This window comes from Pinus tabuliformis, chromosome 7, assembly GCF_031772625.1.
Source record: "Pinus tabuliformis cultivar Carrire ecotype Pingquan chromosome 7, CPIR1, whole genome shotgun sequence".
Taxonomy (NCBI): Eukaryota; Viridiplantae; Streptophyta; class Pinopsida; order Pinales; family Pinaceae; genus Pinus; species Pinus tabuliformis.
This window is the reverse complement of record NC_142293.1, coordinates 692,623,417-692,643,377: the sequence shown is the minus strand read 5'-3', so window position 1 is coordinate 692,643,377 and position 19,961 is coordinate 692,623,417. Positions and strand designations below refer to the sequence as shown.

The 19,961-nt window shown below is 35.7% G+C and overlaps 1 protein-coding gene across 5 annotated transcripts in view; it reads right to left on the bottom strand.

Moving 5' to 3' along the window:
* Window positions 1-1,148: 1,148 nt before the first annotated feature.
* LOC149249383 (uncharacterized) overlaps window positions 1,149-19,961 on the bottom strand; it is a 309,848-nt gene continuing 291,035 nt past the window's right edge. The window contains exons 11-12 of one of the 5 annotated variants that reach the window (XM_089456235.1): window positions 2,065-2,093; window positions 1,149-1,733 (exon numbers count right to left, since the gene is read on the bottom strand). In XM_089456235.1, coding sequence (XP_089312361.1) covers window positions 1,563-1,733; window positions 2,065-2,093 — 200 coding nt within the window. In that variant the 3' untranslated portion in view covers window positions 1,149-1,562. The remainder of the gene's footprint in view (window positions 1,734-2,064; window positions 2,094-19,961) is intronic. The other 4 variants (XM_089456238.1, XM_089456234.1, XM_089456232.1 and 1 more) reach the window with 4 other exon arrangements.

The window sequence follows — 19,961 nt, the reverse complement described above, 5'->3', positions numbered from 1 at the left end:
TATGCATTAATAAAAAAATGAGATGTTACAAGCATGTGGCCATATAGAACACTTAAGTTCAATTTAAAGGAGATGATGAAGATGAGGACCATCATTTAATAAACAAGTGGACAACAACCAGCCAATCCAGAGGACATTTAACATTGAACATATTGAATAATTGACCAAGTTCAATGTGATTGTGATTATGGGAATCGAATCCACATTTGAGCTTACTAGAGCATCATTATTGTGGAAAACGTATTTATAAGATACACAATATTTAAATGTTAGGTTGTTATTAAATGAAATATCTCGCTATTTAAATTAGGACTAGAGAATCGAAGTATAGGTTTAGTTGAATTTATAATTGAGCTTCATAAAAAGGATCAATATAAATCAAATGTGGTACTAAAGAATTTAATTCAAATATGGTACTAAAGAATTAAAAAAAAAAAAGTAGATTAAATACTAGAAATAATAATAATATTAACATTAATAATAACAATGGTAATAATTTTTTTTTTTTTGTAAGCTGGGGTGGGACTCTCCGATTTACATGTCCATTATGTACCCCTCTACGGGGGAAAGGTAGCCCAAGATTTGAACCCAAGACTTCCGGTTCGGTGAGACTTCATTTCCATGGCCCTTGCTACTTGAGCTACCCCATGTGGACTATAACAATGGTAATAATTATAATAACTATGAAATATAATAACTATGAAATGACAATCTCAACAATATTATATAACAATAATAATAAATAATTTTATTACTCTCATAAACATGTTTGTTAAGAATTATGTGGTGCACCTTAATCATTATTAAGGTAATAATCTAATGTATATTATACTTTTCTGTATTTTAAATTCTGAATATATTGAACAATTTATATTCCATCCCCTGCCCAACTAAAAAACAAAATCTTTTCTTAACAACATAATGTTAAGTTTAAGTATTTCATCACATCTTTTAATTTTAAAATTTTGGAGATTGTTTAAATTTTCTTTTAAAACATTTAATTACTATATTAATCTAAATATTCATTGAAAAAAATCACCCGTTAAAAGGAAGAAGGTAACCATAAACATTAGATATGAAATAGGAAATATTAAGATGGTTACGAAAACAAGCATTTCACACATTATTATAACAACCGAATTGTAAATAGCTTTATTTTGTTTTATGTATGTGTGGGGGAGAGGGAATTGTTACATATACAACCCAATATAATGAACCTACCATTCTTTTGAGGTAGTCTCCCTATCATCATTTATCGCCATTTTCTTTTCTTAGAATGTTACACGAAGATATGTTCTAACATATTATTGTAATGAACCTAACATTCTTTTGAGGGAGTCTCCCTATCATCATTTATTACCATTTTCTTTTCTTAGAATGTTACACGATGATATGTTCTGACATATTATTGAAGTTCATAATATAAAGCCAAACAAAGTCTAAAATATAAGTAATATCCTCATTTGTGGGAGGACAACAAAGAGGATGATCTACCAATATGCCCTTCGCAATCAAATCCAGGGAAAGAGATCTTCAGCTATGTCATGTGCAGAAGTTTGACCTTAGTATTCGAGATATAAACTTCTAGGTACACCACAACTTTTTATAGGCCCCACTAAAGCAACGGCTTCTTCAAGAGCCTCTAGCAGGTAACATGGAAACTGCTCAATATGCAAACTTGTAAGATGTGAATCTTGCAGAACAAACATTTTATGAAGTACTTTGCCAACAACCTGCAAGACAATTTCGATCAAAATGTCACGAAAATATAACATTTAAAAGTACCTTATATTAGAGCGATCTTACATTGAAAGAAAATGGATTGGAAAATGAAAATTTATAAAATGTATACTATCAAATCCTAATTAATAAGAGTTAGATTAGAATGTCTGCTGCATATTCCACTACACATTTTTGCAAACAAAAGCTTACTTTCTCCCTCCCTCTGGTTATGAAAATAAGTGAATTCCAAGCTCACTTTTGACATGACCAACGTTTCAACTGGGTTTTCTTTTGCGAAAAATCAATTTTATGTGATTAGCAAAAGAATGACAGATACATTACCTTTCGTGCATACCCTCCATAAGCTACACCTGCAATTAGAGCTTCAGTGTAAATTTTCTTCGAATAAAAATATTATAGATATTACCCAGTAAGCAACAATTAACAATTTGATTGTATAATGTTTAGCTTCTTATTACATGGAAGGGAAAACATTCGAAGTAATGTAATGATTTGTATTTTATATAAATATAATTCTAGTTTATAACCAACCATGAGCTGAATATTGGACTATGATGTAGCACTGCAATCATATTATGCAAATAAATGATGCATATAAGATTTGCATTTGCTTAAAATAAGCCACTAAACAATTTATAGTACAAATGGTGTAACTTGATGTTCCAACCTTAATACATTTTCTAAATATTAGAAATACGTTGCTATGTACATTTTTATCTGGTCTACCCATTTCAGCATCTATAGATGCAACTAGAAATGGAACAAGAAAACAACATAAAAGGTTTTAAACTAGATATTTGAGAAGTGCTCATAAGCATGATAAACCTTTTATTGAAGCTAATTTTTTAACTTAATATCATGAGAGGCTCTATATATAAAATATATTATGAGAAAGTGTTATCACTAAAAGGTCAAGCGCCAGATAATAATAAAATAAATAAACATAAACCTTTTATTGAAACTAATTTTTTAACTTAATATCATGATGAACAGAATCGTAAAAGGCTCTATATATAATATATTATGAGAAAATGTTATCACTAAAAGGTCATGCCCCAGATAATATTAAAATAAATAAATAAATAATGTCAGTGGTAATACAAATCTAAATCGATATTATACACTAACATACCCCTTGAGATTGGCTTAGAAGTAAAGAAGTGATATTATTAATAATCTTCCACCGGTGACAATTTTCTTCATCCTCCAAAACCAAAGACATGCAAGTAATAAGAAGTCCACCACATAGCTTACCATGTGAGAAGGCAATCCACATATTGCTTGATGCTAAAAGTGAGGTCTTCACCTATTGAGGAGTAGGGGTTAAATTTCTTTTAGCATTGTTGATCTTCACCTATTGAAAAATAGGTGGTAAATTCCTTGCCAACATTGTTGATCTTCACCTATTGAGAAATAAATGGTAAAACTTCACCTATTGAAGAATAAGTGACTTCACCCACTAAAGAGTAGGAGGTATACTTCAGTGTTGCACAACTCGTACTCATATAATACTCGTCTGGCTATTGACTTGGGGACTCGTATAAGAAGCGGGAATGACCCATGTAAGACTCGGCAAAATACAGAAAAAATATGGTAAATTTTAAGCACAAAAAAGAAAAATAAAAATAAAAAATCGAAATTTGGATCCAGGGATGAGTCTTATATGGGTCCGTGCGAGTTTGATATGAGTCTTATGTGAGTCCACAGGTCAACGCTAGTCTTATGCAAGTCAGTGTGGGTAAGGGTCTTATGCGCGGGTTCTATGAGAGTGACCCATTTTGGCATATGACTCGTCAAGACCTGCGAGTCTTGAAGGGTCTTATAAGGGTTGTGCTTCACTGATATATTTCACCCAATTAAGAACCCACAGTAAAAACCATTTTTCGTCAACGTTTCAAATCCCAACAGGGATCCATCATCATTCAAAATAGTCCTGATCATGGATCCCAGTTGGGATTTGAAACGTTGACGAAAAATGGTTTTTAGTGTGGGTTCTCCAGCTACTAAGTTACAAGATATTAACCATAGAGGTCTTAAATTAAGAATAGGTGGCTCCACCTATTAAAATGTAGGCAATAAAAATTCACCTATTGAAGAGTATATGGCTTCACTCACTAAAGAGTATGTTGTTCCCCAGGTTGTTTCCACCGTTCTCTCACTCATAATAGAGGGGGTGAATGATGGGGCATTATGAGAAAGTGTATCTTCCTGCCACTCTAGGCAAGAGTGGGTCACCCTCACTACTTAAGATTTGTTCTTTGAAGCTCCAAGTTTCCAACCTGTTATATTGGGGAGGTAGGATGATGCATCATGGTAGCCTCCACAACTAGGGAAAACAAAATACAAATAGTGCACATAATGTTTGTTATTTTTCTAAACATACAAGATTGGAGATATGGATTCAATAAGAAAGATTCAAACATGAAGAAACAAACTCTGGACTCATCTAAAAGATATGTTTTTATTACAATGAACTTATTTGATACAATGAGGTTGATCCCCTTTTATGTCAATGACTGGGTGGTTATGCTTTAGCCACAATGTAACTTCCTAATTTAAATATTATCTAACTATTATTTTATTAGTCACTCATATTAATGTGACTAACCATATATCCTAAAACCCCCTCTTAAGTTTTACTTTACAATTAAAGAGACATTCATTAAAACATTCTTCAGGTGTTTCTCTTTGATGACTTCATCAAGCTGCCCCATAACCCTTGTAAAGGTGTAGCTCCCAAGCCAAATGTTAGAGTTCTCAAATTCCACCTTCCCGAACCCTTGAGTTACAAATCTCTTAAATTATTGGACAACCATCCTTATTGAGCTACATCCACAATGCTCCATCAAGTTTGTCTCATGACCCTTGTAAGGGTATAATTCTCTGTTACACTAGAACTTCTCCCAAGAGGTAGGAAACCCGTTCCAATGGTTCCTGCACTCTCGGGCGCTTTGGAACTGCAGGGGAATGTTCCATTTTCAAAAGGAGTTGCAATGGGAGCTGGGGACAGTTTCGGGAGCTTTGAGGATGGATTTTGTGGAGTTCCCAACATTCCCATAGCTAACTTGACACAAATTGGCAGGATTTTTTTTGCGCCAAAAATATCCCCAGTTCCCGCCAAACCGACTCCCAAACCTCCTTAAATGTTGGTTCCTCGGACCTCCTTTTCACTCCATCACTGAGCTTTGTTGTTTGTTGTTGAGAGTGCACAATTGAGAGCGAAGAGTGGTTGACCGAGTGAACACTGATCGAGGTTTGATGTTTTGTGTTTGTTGTTCGATATTCGTTTTTTCCTTATCGAATGAGCGTATTCTTCTTCATCCTCAGTAAGTGCCTTAACCAACCTTAGTTAAGAACATGTGTGTTTTGTGTTTTGCGTTTTTTATTTTCAGCTAGTAAAGTGCTACTTTTCCTGCAACATTTTGCATTTTTTATTTTCTGTTGTAAAGGGTTGTTTTTGTATTATTCTAGGTTAGACCTACATTAAAATAAGATAATATTATCAAAATTGTGGTGGGCATCAGATCAAATCAATTGTGCTAGGCTATGCCAGATTGTGTTCACATTTCATTATCTTAGTTGTTCTCTGTCAGTTATTTTAAATTTGATATTCATATAATGAATTAAAATTTTAAATTGATTTTAATATATGATTCAATATTAATTTTGATTATTATATAAATTATATAACTAAAAAAATATTTTTTCTTTTTTTATTATTATATGATATTACCACTCCCGATTAGTCGTTTCTTGTAAATTTTGGGAAAACCTATAACCTTTCCGAATACTCGTACCCAAGTTCCCAACATTCCCACGTTCCAGAAAATCATGCAACATAGCAATTCCTAAGATTCACAAACTCTAGAACTATGTGGAAAACAATCAATGTTTAACATCATCTACGCTTGATCCCTTTCTTGTCTACTTAGTGTGGACCTCTTAAATCATTAAATCATCATCTACTTTATTGTCCTCTATTATGATATAGTATAGAGGTAAAGACTTATTTGCTACATCACAAGGACTACAAGGTTGAATCCCTATTGTTCTAGGATAATATTTTGGGCATGGATTTCATCAAATTCCAAATTTCCATATGTTGGACATAGCACTGAAAAATGTAGAAAATGATGCCACTAAAAAATAAAATTAGGAAACAATAATCCATGTTCAAGCCAAGAATTAGGGATACACACAAGTCTACAACTAGAATATATGTAGGAAATAGAGATTGATTGTGCTTCTTATGGTAACCCATTCCTTTTATGAGTAAAACCCATAGGGATACATAATTAAGACACACCATCACTAAGAAGCAAGCTTACTCCATTGATAAATCATTACAACACTTTAGAAGTTATGTTGGATACAATAAGATTATAGCATATATAACTTATCCCATTGTTAAAGATGTGCTAACCCAACAAGATTGCTTTGAGACCAAGGGAATATGGGTATCAAAGATTCAAGAATATGACTTGGACATTGAACCCATTAAAATCATTAAAGGGAAATGCTTAGCTAAAATGTCAATTGAAGGAAATGAGAAATCCTTAAGGATGGGTGACAGAGACCAAGTGAATTTTGTCCGAAGTGAATTAGAACATGATGAATAGTGAATGTGTAGGCTTTCACAATTAATAATCATGCTGATGTAGTCTCCTGGAAAAGAACTATGTGAAGATTTGGAAACCTCCGACGTTTTGGGTGTACACTCCATCCATCATCAGGGACACATAAATCTTGCAATGAATGGGAAGAGTATGAGACCAAATTCACAATCCTCTAACTTTAAATTTAGTCTTTCACTCTTCCCATTCATTGCAAGCTTTATGTGTCCCCAATGATGGGTGAAGTGCCCATTGGAAACATTGGAGGTTTCAAAATCTTCACACAATTATTTTCCAGAAGACTACATTAGCATGATGAATAACACTTTGACATGATTTATTACTTAAAAGATCTATCATGTCCCAATCACTTAGTGGACCATAACATGAGAGAATTAGATTAATGGTTATGAGGTTTTCCTAACCCAATATGGTCATGATTGGAGAAATCCTAATGGAATAATCCTAAGATGCGTTAACAAGGAAAAAGATAATAAGTTGTTCGAGGAACCATTCAAGGTATTGTGGGGGTCACTTTGCAGCTTGCTTTATTGGACATAGAGTCTTGGGCGTAGGCTATTATTGGCCTACGTTTTTTACTAACACTCATCATTATGTTAGGTCCTACAAAAGATGCCAATTCCTTTTAGAGAAATAATGATTACCTGCTTTGCCTGAAACCGGTCATTGTTGAGGCACCTCTTCAACAATGGGATTTGGAATTTTTATTCATGAGTTTAAGGACAATTCTATAATGGATACCATTGGGATTTGACTACTACTGACCATGTTAGTAGATGGGTAGAAGCCACACCAACTAAGAAATCAATTAAAGAGGTTGTGATGAGTTTTCATGAAGATAGAATAATCACAAGATTCATTTCCCTAGCCAAAATTACTCAAGATAATGCAAAAGCCTTTAGTTCTTTGCCTTTGGTGAATTTATGTTTCAAATATGGAATTATGTTATCTCATTTATTTAATTATTACCCACAAGGGAATGGATTAGCCAACTCTAGCAATAAGAATATCATGAAGAAAATTGTGGGTGAAAACAAGAAGAATTGGGATAGTCAAATCAAGTATGCATTATGGATGGATCATACAACCACCAAGACATTCACTAGAAAAAAACCCCTTTGAGTCAATATATAGATTGGAAGCAAAGTTACCTGTCAACCTCCAAATCACTATCCTTCACCTTATGCAACAATTTACAATTAATAAGAAAGAGTTACGAGGGATAATTAATGTTAATTGTTATGGTATGTTCTATGCTTGCAACAATTACTTCAATGTCTTCTCATCATTGACAATAATTGTAAATAAAACATCAATAATATGTACAAGAAGATATGAGATGATTTGATTACAACCGAGTCATGTTGCACTCATTTTATCAAAGTTACGAGGAAGCAGATGTACCATATTTTTCTTCAAAGGATCGATATCATCAACTGTCAACACTATATTATTATAAATTAATCCTGTAAATTTCTATTGTAAATGATGCTAGTAAGACCATAAATGTATATAACAAACTAGATAAGCCTATTATTTTGGCAATAATTTCATCATAGGAGGTTTTTCGTCTCACTGATTCATTTGTGTTTCTAAACACAGATGGTCTGCAAAGTTTTTCCCTCCAATCTCACCCCAAAGCTAGGGTGGAATTTTTCGTCAAAGTCTTAGGTGAGTCCTATTGTTCTAGTCGAGTCTTATGTAAAGGTGATTTGGGAATAATTTAAGTTAACTGGCTAAATTATTTATTACAAATCATTTGGTATACTAGATCATATCGTGTCGCAAAATTAGGTATGAAATTTGAGGGTCTAAGCCAAACGGATATTCCCCCTTTGAGGGTTGAATTGTAAAAATCTTATGAAAAATATTTTAGTGCATGGTCCCTTATACTTAGACACTCTGGATAAAATATTAGAGGGTGCAAAAAATTATTAATCCCCTCAAGTGTCAATTAATTAAATTTTTTGGCAAAAATAAATAAAAATCCTAAGCCAAAAATTTAATTAATTAGAGTCAAAATTAAATGTCTAGAGAAATTAAATTCTTCAAGTGGAAAAAATTGTGGGTATCAAAATAATTAATTTTTAGAGGTCCTCCACCAAGGAAATATTGGATATTTCAAGAAAATTGGACCCTTGGACCTTGGTTGTTAAGTCAAAGTCAATTTTTTGAGGAAATTAACTCAAAAAAAAAGTTAATTTTGAGATAATAAAACATTGATTTAATGATAAATTCGAAAATTCCTAAAAAATAAATATTTTCAATAACTAAGATTAAAAGATCATCAATTATTTATCAACGACCATGATTATTTTGACGAGGATCAAGCCAACTAGCAGTTATTTTTTCACTTGAAAGATTTATCTATAAATTAGAGAGTTATTTGTGTCAAAAGCCATCTGATATCTGGCTATGAAATTATTGTTGAAACATTGATGTAACACTATTGTCCTATTGGGAACATTTTCTTGAATCATAATAAATACTTTGGGGTGCAGTTCAAGGTGTTCAGTGTTCGTTTATTTGTGGTATGTGTTGGGTACGGGTTTTCCTATATTGCGTTGATTAATGCTAAAATTTGTTTTTCATTAGATGGGGATAAATTCATTCTCTTGATAGATTTTGGGTTTATCTTAGATGATTTGATTCACCATATTGTCTAACAATTTTTTTTAGAATTATATATAGTGTTGTTAAATAATGAATCCATACAGGTGATGATAGTTTTAAATATAGGAAGAATGCCCTGTTATAGAGTTCTATGAACCCAACATTTCAGACTACCAAGTGAGTCCATCATCAGGGGATGCGACAATAGATATTCTAGAGATATTCATGATGTATCCATGAGCTATATTTTAAGTTATATATATAGGTTATGAAGGAGTTAGTCTAAGAAATTAGGTCGGCCAATCTCCACTTAGTTTGTTAATGTTCAAATTTATTTATTTTATTTATTTTTAATTAATTTGTTTACTTATTTAATTAATTTGTTTAATTAATCAATTAGTTTGTTTAATTAATTAATTAATTGTTTAATTAATTAATTAATTTGTTTTAATCAATTCCCTATTTAATTCCCTAATTAATTAATTAATTTGTTTGAGTATATATAGTGTTTGCAGGTTCCCTAGTCCTTGGTCTCCAAGTTCACAAACTGTGGGCGTGAACCGACTTTGTTTAGACTCCAAATATTTATGTGATTGATTTAAAATTAATTTGTTTTAATCAATTCCCTATTTAATTCCCTAATTAATTAATTAATTTGTTTGAGTATATATAGTGTTTGCAGGTTCCCCGGTCCTTGGTCTCCAAGTTCACAAACTGTGGACGTGAACCGACTTTGTTTGGACTCCAAATATTTATGTGATTGATTTAAATTTCGCTAAGGCTATAGTGTGCATTAATTTTTTAAAGTGTTTTTCGCCATTTATCAAAAAAGAACTCCATAAAAATTTATTTCTCAAAAATTTATTTCAAAACCTTTGTACATTTATAAATTTTGTATATTATTTTTGCTAATTGGGGTTTTGGGGTTTTTATATTTTTGTATATATTGGGGTTTTGGGCATTTTTAAATTTATTTGTGGAAGTAAGATCAAGTGGAGAAAGCTGGAGTAGAGCTAGATCTAGGCCCTTCAAGGTGAGATATAGTCTCTAATTTTTTTTGGAGGGTTAGTGATTGAAGAAATCAAGCAGAATTGCAGATCTGAAGAAACAAAAAATTTATGAAGTTGGGATTTCAAGTTTTAGCCCTCCCGGGCCTGGATCCAGCCTCTCCAGGGCTAGTGTCCTCCTTCTCTTGCCCTGCGTCAGCCTATATCCGCCCTGCGTCATCTTTTTAGCCCTCTTTAGGGTTGGGTTGTGAGGACTAGAGGCCTCGGCCTCCCCTCTTAGCCCTTGCGCTAAGGGTTTAAGGCCATTTTTGGCTTAAACGTGGCCTCCTTTAGAGTCTCTTCCCTCCAACGTCAAGCCCTTTAGGGATTCCTCCTCCTCCTTTGCCCTTCTCCTCCCTAGTCATTGACCTTTCCAGCCTTTCCTTAGCCCTTAGACCTCAACACTAGCCCTACTGGGCCTAGTGTTGACCCTCTTTGGCCCTATTTTTCCCTATTTTGATCTCTGCATACTTATGAAATTTTGGGACTAAATACTTGGTGGTTTTGCAGGATTTTGACCTCAAAAACTTCGATTTTTGTTGATTTGGGGTAGCATCGGATGTGCTCTAACAATGAAAATTGATGGAAAGGCTAAAGCACATGAGATCTCCAAGACCCAGAAATGGTTTGGGCAGATTCAAATCGGTGAAGAAGATATTAAAATAATTAATATTTTTAGTGGAGTTCCTAAGTCTAAACTTAGGAAAAATAAAATATTAATGGGTATTAATATAAAATTGGGTTAGAAGGTTCTAAATGACATAGATCAAGCCAAATCTAATCTTAGTCGTTGATTAAAAATGTAATCTCGGTCGTTGATTAAAAATGTAATCTCGGTCGTTGAAGGACCAACAGAAAAAGTATAAGAAGATGCTTGAGGGTCAGTTGGAGAACACACCAGAGTGATCAGTCATTCGATTTTCTAGAGCGGGATTTGCTAAGAGAAATCGAATCAGTGATTAGTTGCAACGAGGGGCAGTGAGTATGAGGCAGAGAGGCAGAGATAGTGCCGAAGTCCAGCGAAGCAGAGAGAGGCAGACGCTGAGCCAAAAGGAGCCACGCAGAGGCAGAAGAGACTGTGCAGAGGCCAGAAGGGCCTACGTCATCCACACAGAGGCTGCAGGAGTGACGCGGAGGGCCGTAGAGGCTGCGCAATGCCTCAGAGGGCTGACGCAGAGGGTTTTGTGCTAACGCAGAGGCCAGGAAGGCTAACACTGAGCTTCAGATTGTGCTGGAGAGGGTTTTGTGGGGCACACTTACTTCTGAATAGAGAGGTATTACTGTTAGAATATTTTCTCTGTTGGGTGAGCCTGTTTGGCACCCAATTGTACTAAAAAAGACTGCATAATAATATAACCCTCAGAATTGATGCATCGATTTTCCCAAGTTGGGTTTTTCCAGGGACATGTTGTCCAAAAATAACAGTGTCACTTGTGTGTTTGCTATTTCTTTCCGCTGTGGATCTGTAGATGGTTGAGACTCTATTGTGTTTATTTCGGTGCTTATATGAGTAAAAAACTTGTTAATAATTAAACAAGCAGGAGAAATAAACTAGAGAATACAGATAAAATTTCTAACGGGTAATATCTAGAAATTTCAACATGGTATCAGAGCGTTGCAGATAACAAGAGAGCTAAAGGCACCAACCGAATCAAAGAATTAGTAGCAGAAACAACTATCCTGAGTGACAGAAGTTGTTCCTAGCAGAAAGTAGCAGAGAAGGGTTAATGCAGAGGGCCTTCGTCATCAGTTCGAACTAGGAGGAGGGTCAGCGCAAAGGTAGAGAGCGGCATATCAGACCTACGCAGTGCCCGGTCATCTTTCTCAGCCAAGAAGGATCGACGTTGTGGCCAGGAGGTATAGATTCAGCTGTTGCTAGGATTGCGTAGAGCCTAGAGGCTCAGTTCTTCAGCTGGCTAGGGCAGAGGAAGTTGTGGGCAGATCCGAGAGAGTGAAGTTGGTGGGATGTCATTGTTGCCGAGACAAAACAATACCTAACAGGGCAAAACCAAGGTAAAAGGAGTCGCTACCTAGGCGAATTTCTAGCCAAGAAATCCAGATCAGTGTTGTAGGAGCATAAGAGATCAAAGAGGTGCGACTCGACAGTTGGCACGCAGATTTCTAAGGGTGAAATCAAGACTCAGAAGGAGTCTAGCAGAGAACTTCTAGAAGGGAAGTAGAGACTCAGAGGAGTAAAAAAGAAGATCAGAGCTGGCAATGAACGAACTGAGGGATCAGGACAGGTTGGACGAAGCCTCCAATTTTGTCATCTGGAAGGCCAAGATCTTGTTTGTTTTGTATGCCATGAGTGCTCATGTACCTCTAGAAAAGAGGTGGGGAGACATTGAGCTGTAGTCAGGAGGACTACATGCGATGAGAGGCAGGATCCTTGAGGCACCCAAACTCTTGGATTATACCTGTCTACGGGAGCCCCGAAGTGAGAGTAGTAAGATGGTGGAGTAGAAATAGATGTGGATGAAGCGGTAGAGAGTGATACAATGCAGTAGTCTCGGGCAGCACAGAGAGAGTTGCAGCAGTGCGAGAGGCATAGAGGAGGTTGCAGCAGTGCAAGATGGCATAGAGAGGGTTGCAGCAGTGCGAGAGGCACAAAGGAGGTTGCAGCAGTGCAGGATGACATAGAGAGGTTTGCAACGGTGCGAGAGGCAAGGAATTGTTGCAGTAGCGCATAGGCAGCACGTGATAGTGGCAGAGAGAGCTTTAGCATCGAGAGTGTTTCTAGCTTGATAGGGATGTCAGTGGTTGGGTGGATCAGTTATTTACTTCTTAGTAACTGAGTTGGAGTGCAGTAATAGTTAGCGGTAGCACGATGCAGCATGATGAGAAGGGGTTGCAATGCAGATGCAATGTTGGGAGAAAGGACTAGCAACAACACAGATGCAGAGGAAGTTGTCGTACGGATGTAGCAGTGGTAGTGGCAGAGCCATGGGCAGCAATATAGGATGCATCAGTGCAGAGGATGTTGGGCAGGGAGACCTAGCATCAACACAGGTACCGATGTCGTATAATCAGAGTGATGCTCAATGTGGAGTATTACTAGAGCATAGTACTCACTAAGAGGGAATGTTGATTTGGGGTCGCATCAGATGTGCTCTAGCCATGAAAATTGGTGGAGATGCTAAAGCACATGAGATCTCCAAGACCCAGAAATGGTTTGGGCAGATTCAAACCAGTGAAGGAGATATTAAAATAATTAATATTTTTAATGGAGTTCCTAAGTCTAAACTTAGGAAAAATAAAATATTAGTGGGTATTAATATAAAACTGGGTTAGAAAGTTCCAAATGACATGGATCAAGCCAAATCTAATCTTAGTCGTTGATTAAAAATGTAATCTCGACCGTTGAAGGACCAACACGAAAAGTATAAGAAGGGGCTTGAGGTTTAGTTGGAGAACACACCAAAGTGATTAGTCATTCGATTTTCTAGAGAGGGATTTGCTAAGAGAAATCGAATCAGTGATCAGTTGCAGCGAGGGGCAGTGAGTATGAGGCAAAGAGAGGCAAATGCTCAGCCAAAGGGACCCACGCAGAGGCAAAAGAGATTGTGCAGAGGCCAGAAGGGCCTACGTTATCCACGTAGAGGTTATAGGAGTGACGCAAAGGGTCGTAGAGGCTATGCAGTGCCTCAAAGGGCTGACAAAGAGGCCAAGAGGGCTAATGTTGAGCTTCAGATTGTGCTGGAGAGGGTTTCGTGGGGCACACTTTCCGAATATCTTCTTCCGAATAGAGAGGTATTACTGTCGGATTATTTTCTCTGTCGAGTGAGCCAGTTTGGCACCCAATTGTACTCAAAAACACTGCATAATAATATAACCCTCAGAATTGATGCACCAGTTTTCCCAAGTTGGGTTTTTCCGGGGATGTGTTTTCCAAAAATAACGGTGTCACTTGTGTGTTTGCTATTTCTTTCAGTTGTTGATCTGTAGATGGTTGAGACTGTATTGTGTTTATTTCAGTGTTTATATGAGTAAATAACTTGTTAATAATTAAACAACTAGGAGAAATAAACTAGAGAATACAGATAAAATTTCTAACGTTAATACTTAGAAATTTCAACAATTTTAAGGTGACAACTTCATCCTAAAATTTTGGCAAGTTTGAGCAAAGTGATCTTCAAGACCTTGGGTCTAAGGTTTATTCTCTAAACCCTAATTTCTCACTGTTTTTCTACTACTTTAAATTCATCTTCATAACAGTGGTGCATAAGCCCTAAAAACACATTAAATTGGTCAAAAATACTCTAAAATTGCAAAAATTATTTTTTTTGAAATTTGGCCACTTGGGCATTAAAGATCTAACCTAGATCTAATAAATGGTTTGCGGAAATTTTTCTGCATTACTGAATAATCAGATCTGAAACTTTTCCAAATATCACACATAAAAGTTCTAAAAAATCAAAATTTTCAGTTTGACAAGCTAATTAAGTGTTGGGCATGTTTTGGTACTTGTAATATTGACATATCACTATTCACACACTTTCTTACTGCTGTAATAAGTAAATCAGATCTGAAAACTTTCTGAATACTGCATCTTAAAGTGGGCTAAACTCATGAATTTACATTGGCTAATCATTGGGAATTTTTTTATATGCTTGGTAAATTTCATGATTTGAAGTGATTTTCTTATTGTTGTCATAAGACTAATGAGTGTTGGAACTTCTGAAGTATTACTGCTGATTTTGGAATCTAACAAGCCCTAAATCTTCTAATCTTGTTTAAAGGCACCGACATTTAGGATCTAATTGTTATTGTGGTTGAAGCATTGAGTACTCTAAGTCAAGTTCATAATCTCGTGCTAAAACTTTGGCGAATTTATCTTGAGCATCTTTTATTATTGGCATTATCTATAATTGTGGCATAAGATTGTTAATCTGAATATCTTACGTAATTGGCAACTTGTGGGTTTGATATTGGCACTTTCTTGGTTCTAAGATTGCATCTAATTTACAAGTACTCTTGTCCTTAAAAGTTTCATCAATAACTTAAAGTAGTTGAACCAATCTTGAACTAAGAATCTCACTCATCATCATTGCATAAGCATTCTAGGACTTAGTTTGCATTAATAACTTACCTCCAAGCATAAGCTTGGTTGATAGACTCCTAGGACAACCCTCTCCAAGACCCAAGACAAATACTCACACATAGACCCAAGTCAAACCTTCTTTAATCCATCTCTAACAAATCTTGGTCAATAGAAGTGAACGCTGGTCAAACCTTAGAAATTTGGTCATCTCCTAAAATTTTGGGCCTGCAATTCCACAAAACTACCTCAAAAAACTCACACGTGTGAGCAGAAATTAGGGAAAAAAACATAACTTTCTCTCTCCTTTGACTTTGTTCTCTCTCTCTCCTTTGACTCCGTTGGTTATATTCTTCTTCTTAGCACAAAAATCAAGTTGGTTGCCAAAATGTGGAGCACATTTGCCAGTGTATAGTTGTTCGACCATATGAAGAGACACATCTTATGGGTTGGCTGACTTGTCCATCTGGAGGGCCGACTTGGTCTTGTGACAAAATTGACTTATTGACTCAAACAAAACTTTTTCTTTTTCTTTTAAAAAGTCCAAATGGAACTTTGACCCATAATACATTTTCTTTTGACTCAATAAACCCTATAAGCATGAAGAACATGCTTTGACTAAAAATAATGATAATAATAATAATAATAATAATAATAATAAAAATCTTCATTTTGCTTTTACATGTAATACATTTTGATACAAGTATAATGATAATTATGAAGACCGAACCTAGTTACATTTTTCAAGTCTGCCTCTTAACTACGGAGGAATTCATGATTACACAACTAGATACAAGGATACTCTCAAATTGAAATATTCTCATAAGAAGAGTTTAGATTGATAAGCATTATCAAGCATCATCATAACCAACATTGTCAATTACAAAATAGCCTTGACTGACAAGCTCTATCTCTCCACTAGATTAGAGCACAATGCTAGGGGACATGTATTTGGACACCACCATTGCCTCTCAAGGCACATACCCCATCTGGATGTTCACCAGATATGTCCTTATAGGACTATTGTTATCTTGGATATCTCCCCCATCCTCAAAGAATATCACTCCTTAGGACTATTCTTAGCTTGGATTCCTAATCCTTAAAGAGTATCGGTCCTCGGGACTACTCCTATCTTGGATATCTTTCCCCAAGGGGTATCGGTCCTAGATGCTTATCCAATGCTCCATTCTCCCTACCAGTGCCTTCACTAGGCTTATGATTGTTAGTCCTAGCCATAGTGAATGGCACGTGGAGAATACAGTGTCTCTCATCACTCCCTCTCAAGCAGGGAGGAATAATCACAATAATCATCAAACCATTGGCTACATGTTCTTTGGGGAGATTTGTTGTAGTTGCTTGGCTCCTATTTGTATCACAATTCACATCATAACAAACTTCGACCTTTCTAAACCTTTGTAAATCTTCACATAGCTTTAACATGTCATGAAGTAGTTCGTCAAACATATTATGGAGCCAAATTTCTTCATCATTGATCACACAAGCCTTCACATATTCTTTTTTCGTGACAGGGTTCTGCTTTCATGTGATTTTTCAAGAAATCATATCATCTTCCAATGATCATTAGTAGCTCTGTTGATAATATCGCCGATATTTCGGCGATATTCGTAAATATCGCGCGATTTTGGTGAAAACGAAATTTCGGCTGGAAAATAGCGCGATATTTTCATAAATATCGCGCTACGACTGTAAATATCGCGGGTTAGGTTTAATCGGGTTATAAAATGGTTATAGTGTTTTGCTTTTCCCGTCACTTTGTTAATGTTTTCGTGCGAGCTGGAGAGAGACGGAACCGGTGGCGGTCGGTGCTGCGAAGGAGGGTTTACCCGGTGCAATCGTCCGAGTCCCGACGTCTTCACTGTTCAATAATACAACCGTCAACGCAACGCTGCAGCCTGCAACACATTATATTGGTAATATGATATATCTATTGAGAAGCATAACCAGAACATACAAATAGCGTGGAGTTTTCTTTATCTTTTGAGTTACAAAGACCAATAATTTATTCTTGTTCATATATCTCTAATACTCTAAGACTATAAGTATGCCGAGACAGAGTGAGCTACTATAGGATCACCGAGATCCTTCTCACCACAATGATGCTTAGATTGTGACTGTCTATAGAGCATGTCGAGAGTGTATCACAAAGATCCTCATAATTATGCCAATGATGTGTGATGTTATTTTAATTTTTGTTTGAGTCCTTGATTGGACAATTATCAAGGATGTGTGATGTTATTTTAATTTTTGTTTGAGTCCTTGATTGGACAATTATCAATTTATCACTATCAGGGATCAGCAGGATTTGGTATCGCCTTTGAAGTTTGATGTATCATTTCTATTTGACATCATATATATCAGTGTTTTCTTCATATTTATGTGCCAATGTGTTTAGTTCATGTTGTTATTGCTTTATATGTTTAGAAATCTGAAAAAAAATGAATATATTATGCATTTTTTATGCTTGCCGATATTTGCCGATATTTTGCCAATATTTTCGCCGATATTTCCGATAAGATATTTTCCGGACCCTCGCCGATATTTTCCCGATACCGATATTATCAACACTGATTAGTAGTATCTTTTTCAGCAATAGTTCTTGTCAAACTAGTCAAAGTAGAGCCAATTATAGCTCCCTCTTTCCAATCGAACCCATCATATCATCAAGTGATCAACAATTTGTTTCATGACTTCTTGTATCAATTTGTTGCCTTTCCTTCCTCTATAGTGTACACACTTCTGTATATTCTTCCTGGAAGTCATATCATATCCCAAGCATTATTATAGTTGCCAAATCAATCAAAATGACCTCTAGTCTACTAGCTCCGTCTGAAGTCAACAATGCTTCCTTCATATACAAGTTCTGTCAAAATGTGTTCCTGGATCAAATTAATCAGCTGCTGATACAACAATATCAGAATTCTTCTTCTTGTCAAAGGGTTTTATCATTGATCTGTCATCTTTTCTTTTGATCATAAACTTCTCTGGATTTTCTGCCAAACTTCAAGTAGTATTGTAACTGATCAGGATCTAACAACTTCCTCTTTCTAGCTGAGATAGGTAAACTTCTTCCCTTTTAAATCGTGTTTTCTTTCTACCATCTAAATGACTTCTTTTGATGCATACTCTCTTCTTGTCTTTTGCTATGTTCTTCCAAATCTTCCATCTGTTAGTCAAGCTTAGATAGATCTTGTCTTGACCTGCAATTTTTGTTAGAAGACTATGAAAGAACAAAAGGAAAAGTGCATAGACAAAAATAGCAACAATAATAATTAAAGAAAGTAGATACTTATCCTTTTGAGGAGAGTCAGCTCCCTCTTAATCTTGGACCTTTTCATCAATCCTTGTCCTCACATCAGCATGATGTCATACCTGTCATTCTCAAGAACTAGGTTTTTCTTTTTATAGTAGAAAGAATTTGTCAGGGTTTTTATTTCTAGGGTTTTCATACTCAAACTTTTTGCTAGGGTTTACAAGCCCTAGATTTTCCACACCATCAAGACCTTCCATACAAAAAATGTAGAATTCTACAAGCATACTAATGGGTTAGCTGCAAAACCCTAGTGACACTATTCACAAGCCTTTTATTCATTTCATTTCTTGATCACAAGACCTAGACTTCATATGCAATAAAATACTTGGTATATCAACAATTTCTCATATGTCTATACTGACCATTTTTCTAACACATTTATATCTATGTTAGCCTACTCATGATCTCAAAGACTCAACATTATATATACTATAGTTGGCATAGGTCATTGCAAAGATTATACGTACCTTTATTACTTGTCCATCCTTGTAGTCTTTCGAGTATGGTACCATATTGAAACTCCTTGAGACTGTTTACAAAATTGGTCTTCTCATCTAATTTACTTCTGCAACCAGGTTTTCATATTGATCTCATTCCTTGGATATGAACTCAGAGATGTCCTTGGGCTGCTTGTAGTTGTTGGAAAATCCATAGAGGTGGCAGTTAAATAATTTCCCTTATTAATGACATTAACTTGTGACATTTTTCATTATTAGTATTAGATCTCTTAATTATCTTTTCTTATCATCAAGATTAATGCCAAGCAACAAATAGAAGAACACAAGATATAGGCATGCTGCTAGGGAAAAACCCCCCTCGAGGGGAAAACCCAGTCACAAATTCTTCCTTCATTAGATTCAAGATGAGATGACCAAGACCCTTACAATCTAGACCCAAGACATCCTCCATCAAGTCATCCTTGTAACTGTGAGATCACTGAGTCATCATCAATGTGGTAGCACCGAGTTCATTCATGTGTCGAATTCGAGCTCCTGAAACATCCTCTCTGAGATTGCACTGAACTACTCACTGTAGTGACATCGAAACATCATCTCTGATAATCCAAACTACTCACTTTGGTTCCACCGAAACTGTCCAAAGAACAAGCCTTCACTGTTGTGACAGCGAATCCTTCTCATCTTGTAATATTCAAACTTTTTCTTTTCTGTTGGAGCAACAAAACTACCTCACTGAAATCTGAACTTCTATTGCATCACTGAGCGCTTATCTTGTGACATCTGAACTCCATTTCAGATGTATCTGAACTTGTCCTTCTGAGATTTATGCGAGCTACTCCACTATAATTTTATGGGAAGTCTAGGCTTGTATATATAGTGGTTTCCCAATATAAATGAGCTGACATGAGTATGTTGAATGGTTGTGTCTACATACATTGTGGCCGACTTGAGTTATGTTAAATGAGGCTGACTTGATGATGATTTATTTGAAATCATCTTGAAGGAGACTCGATGGAGGAGTCTTTGACTAATAAACAAATAACCTAAAGCCTTCAATGGAGGCTTGACCTAAGACATATGACCCAAGCATGAAACCCA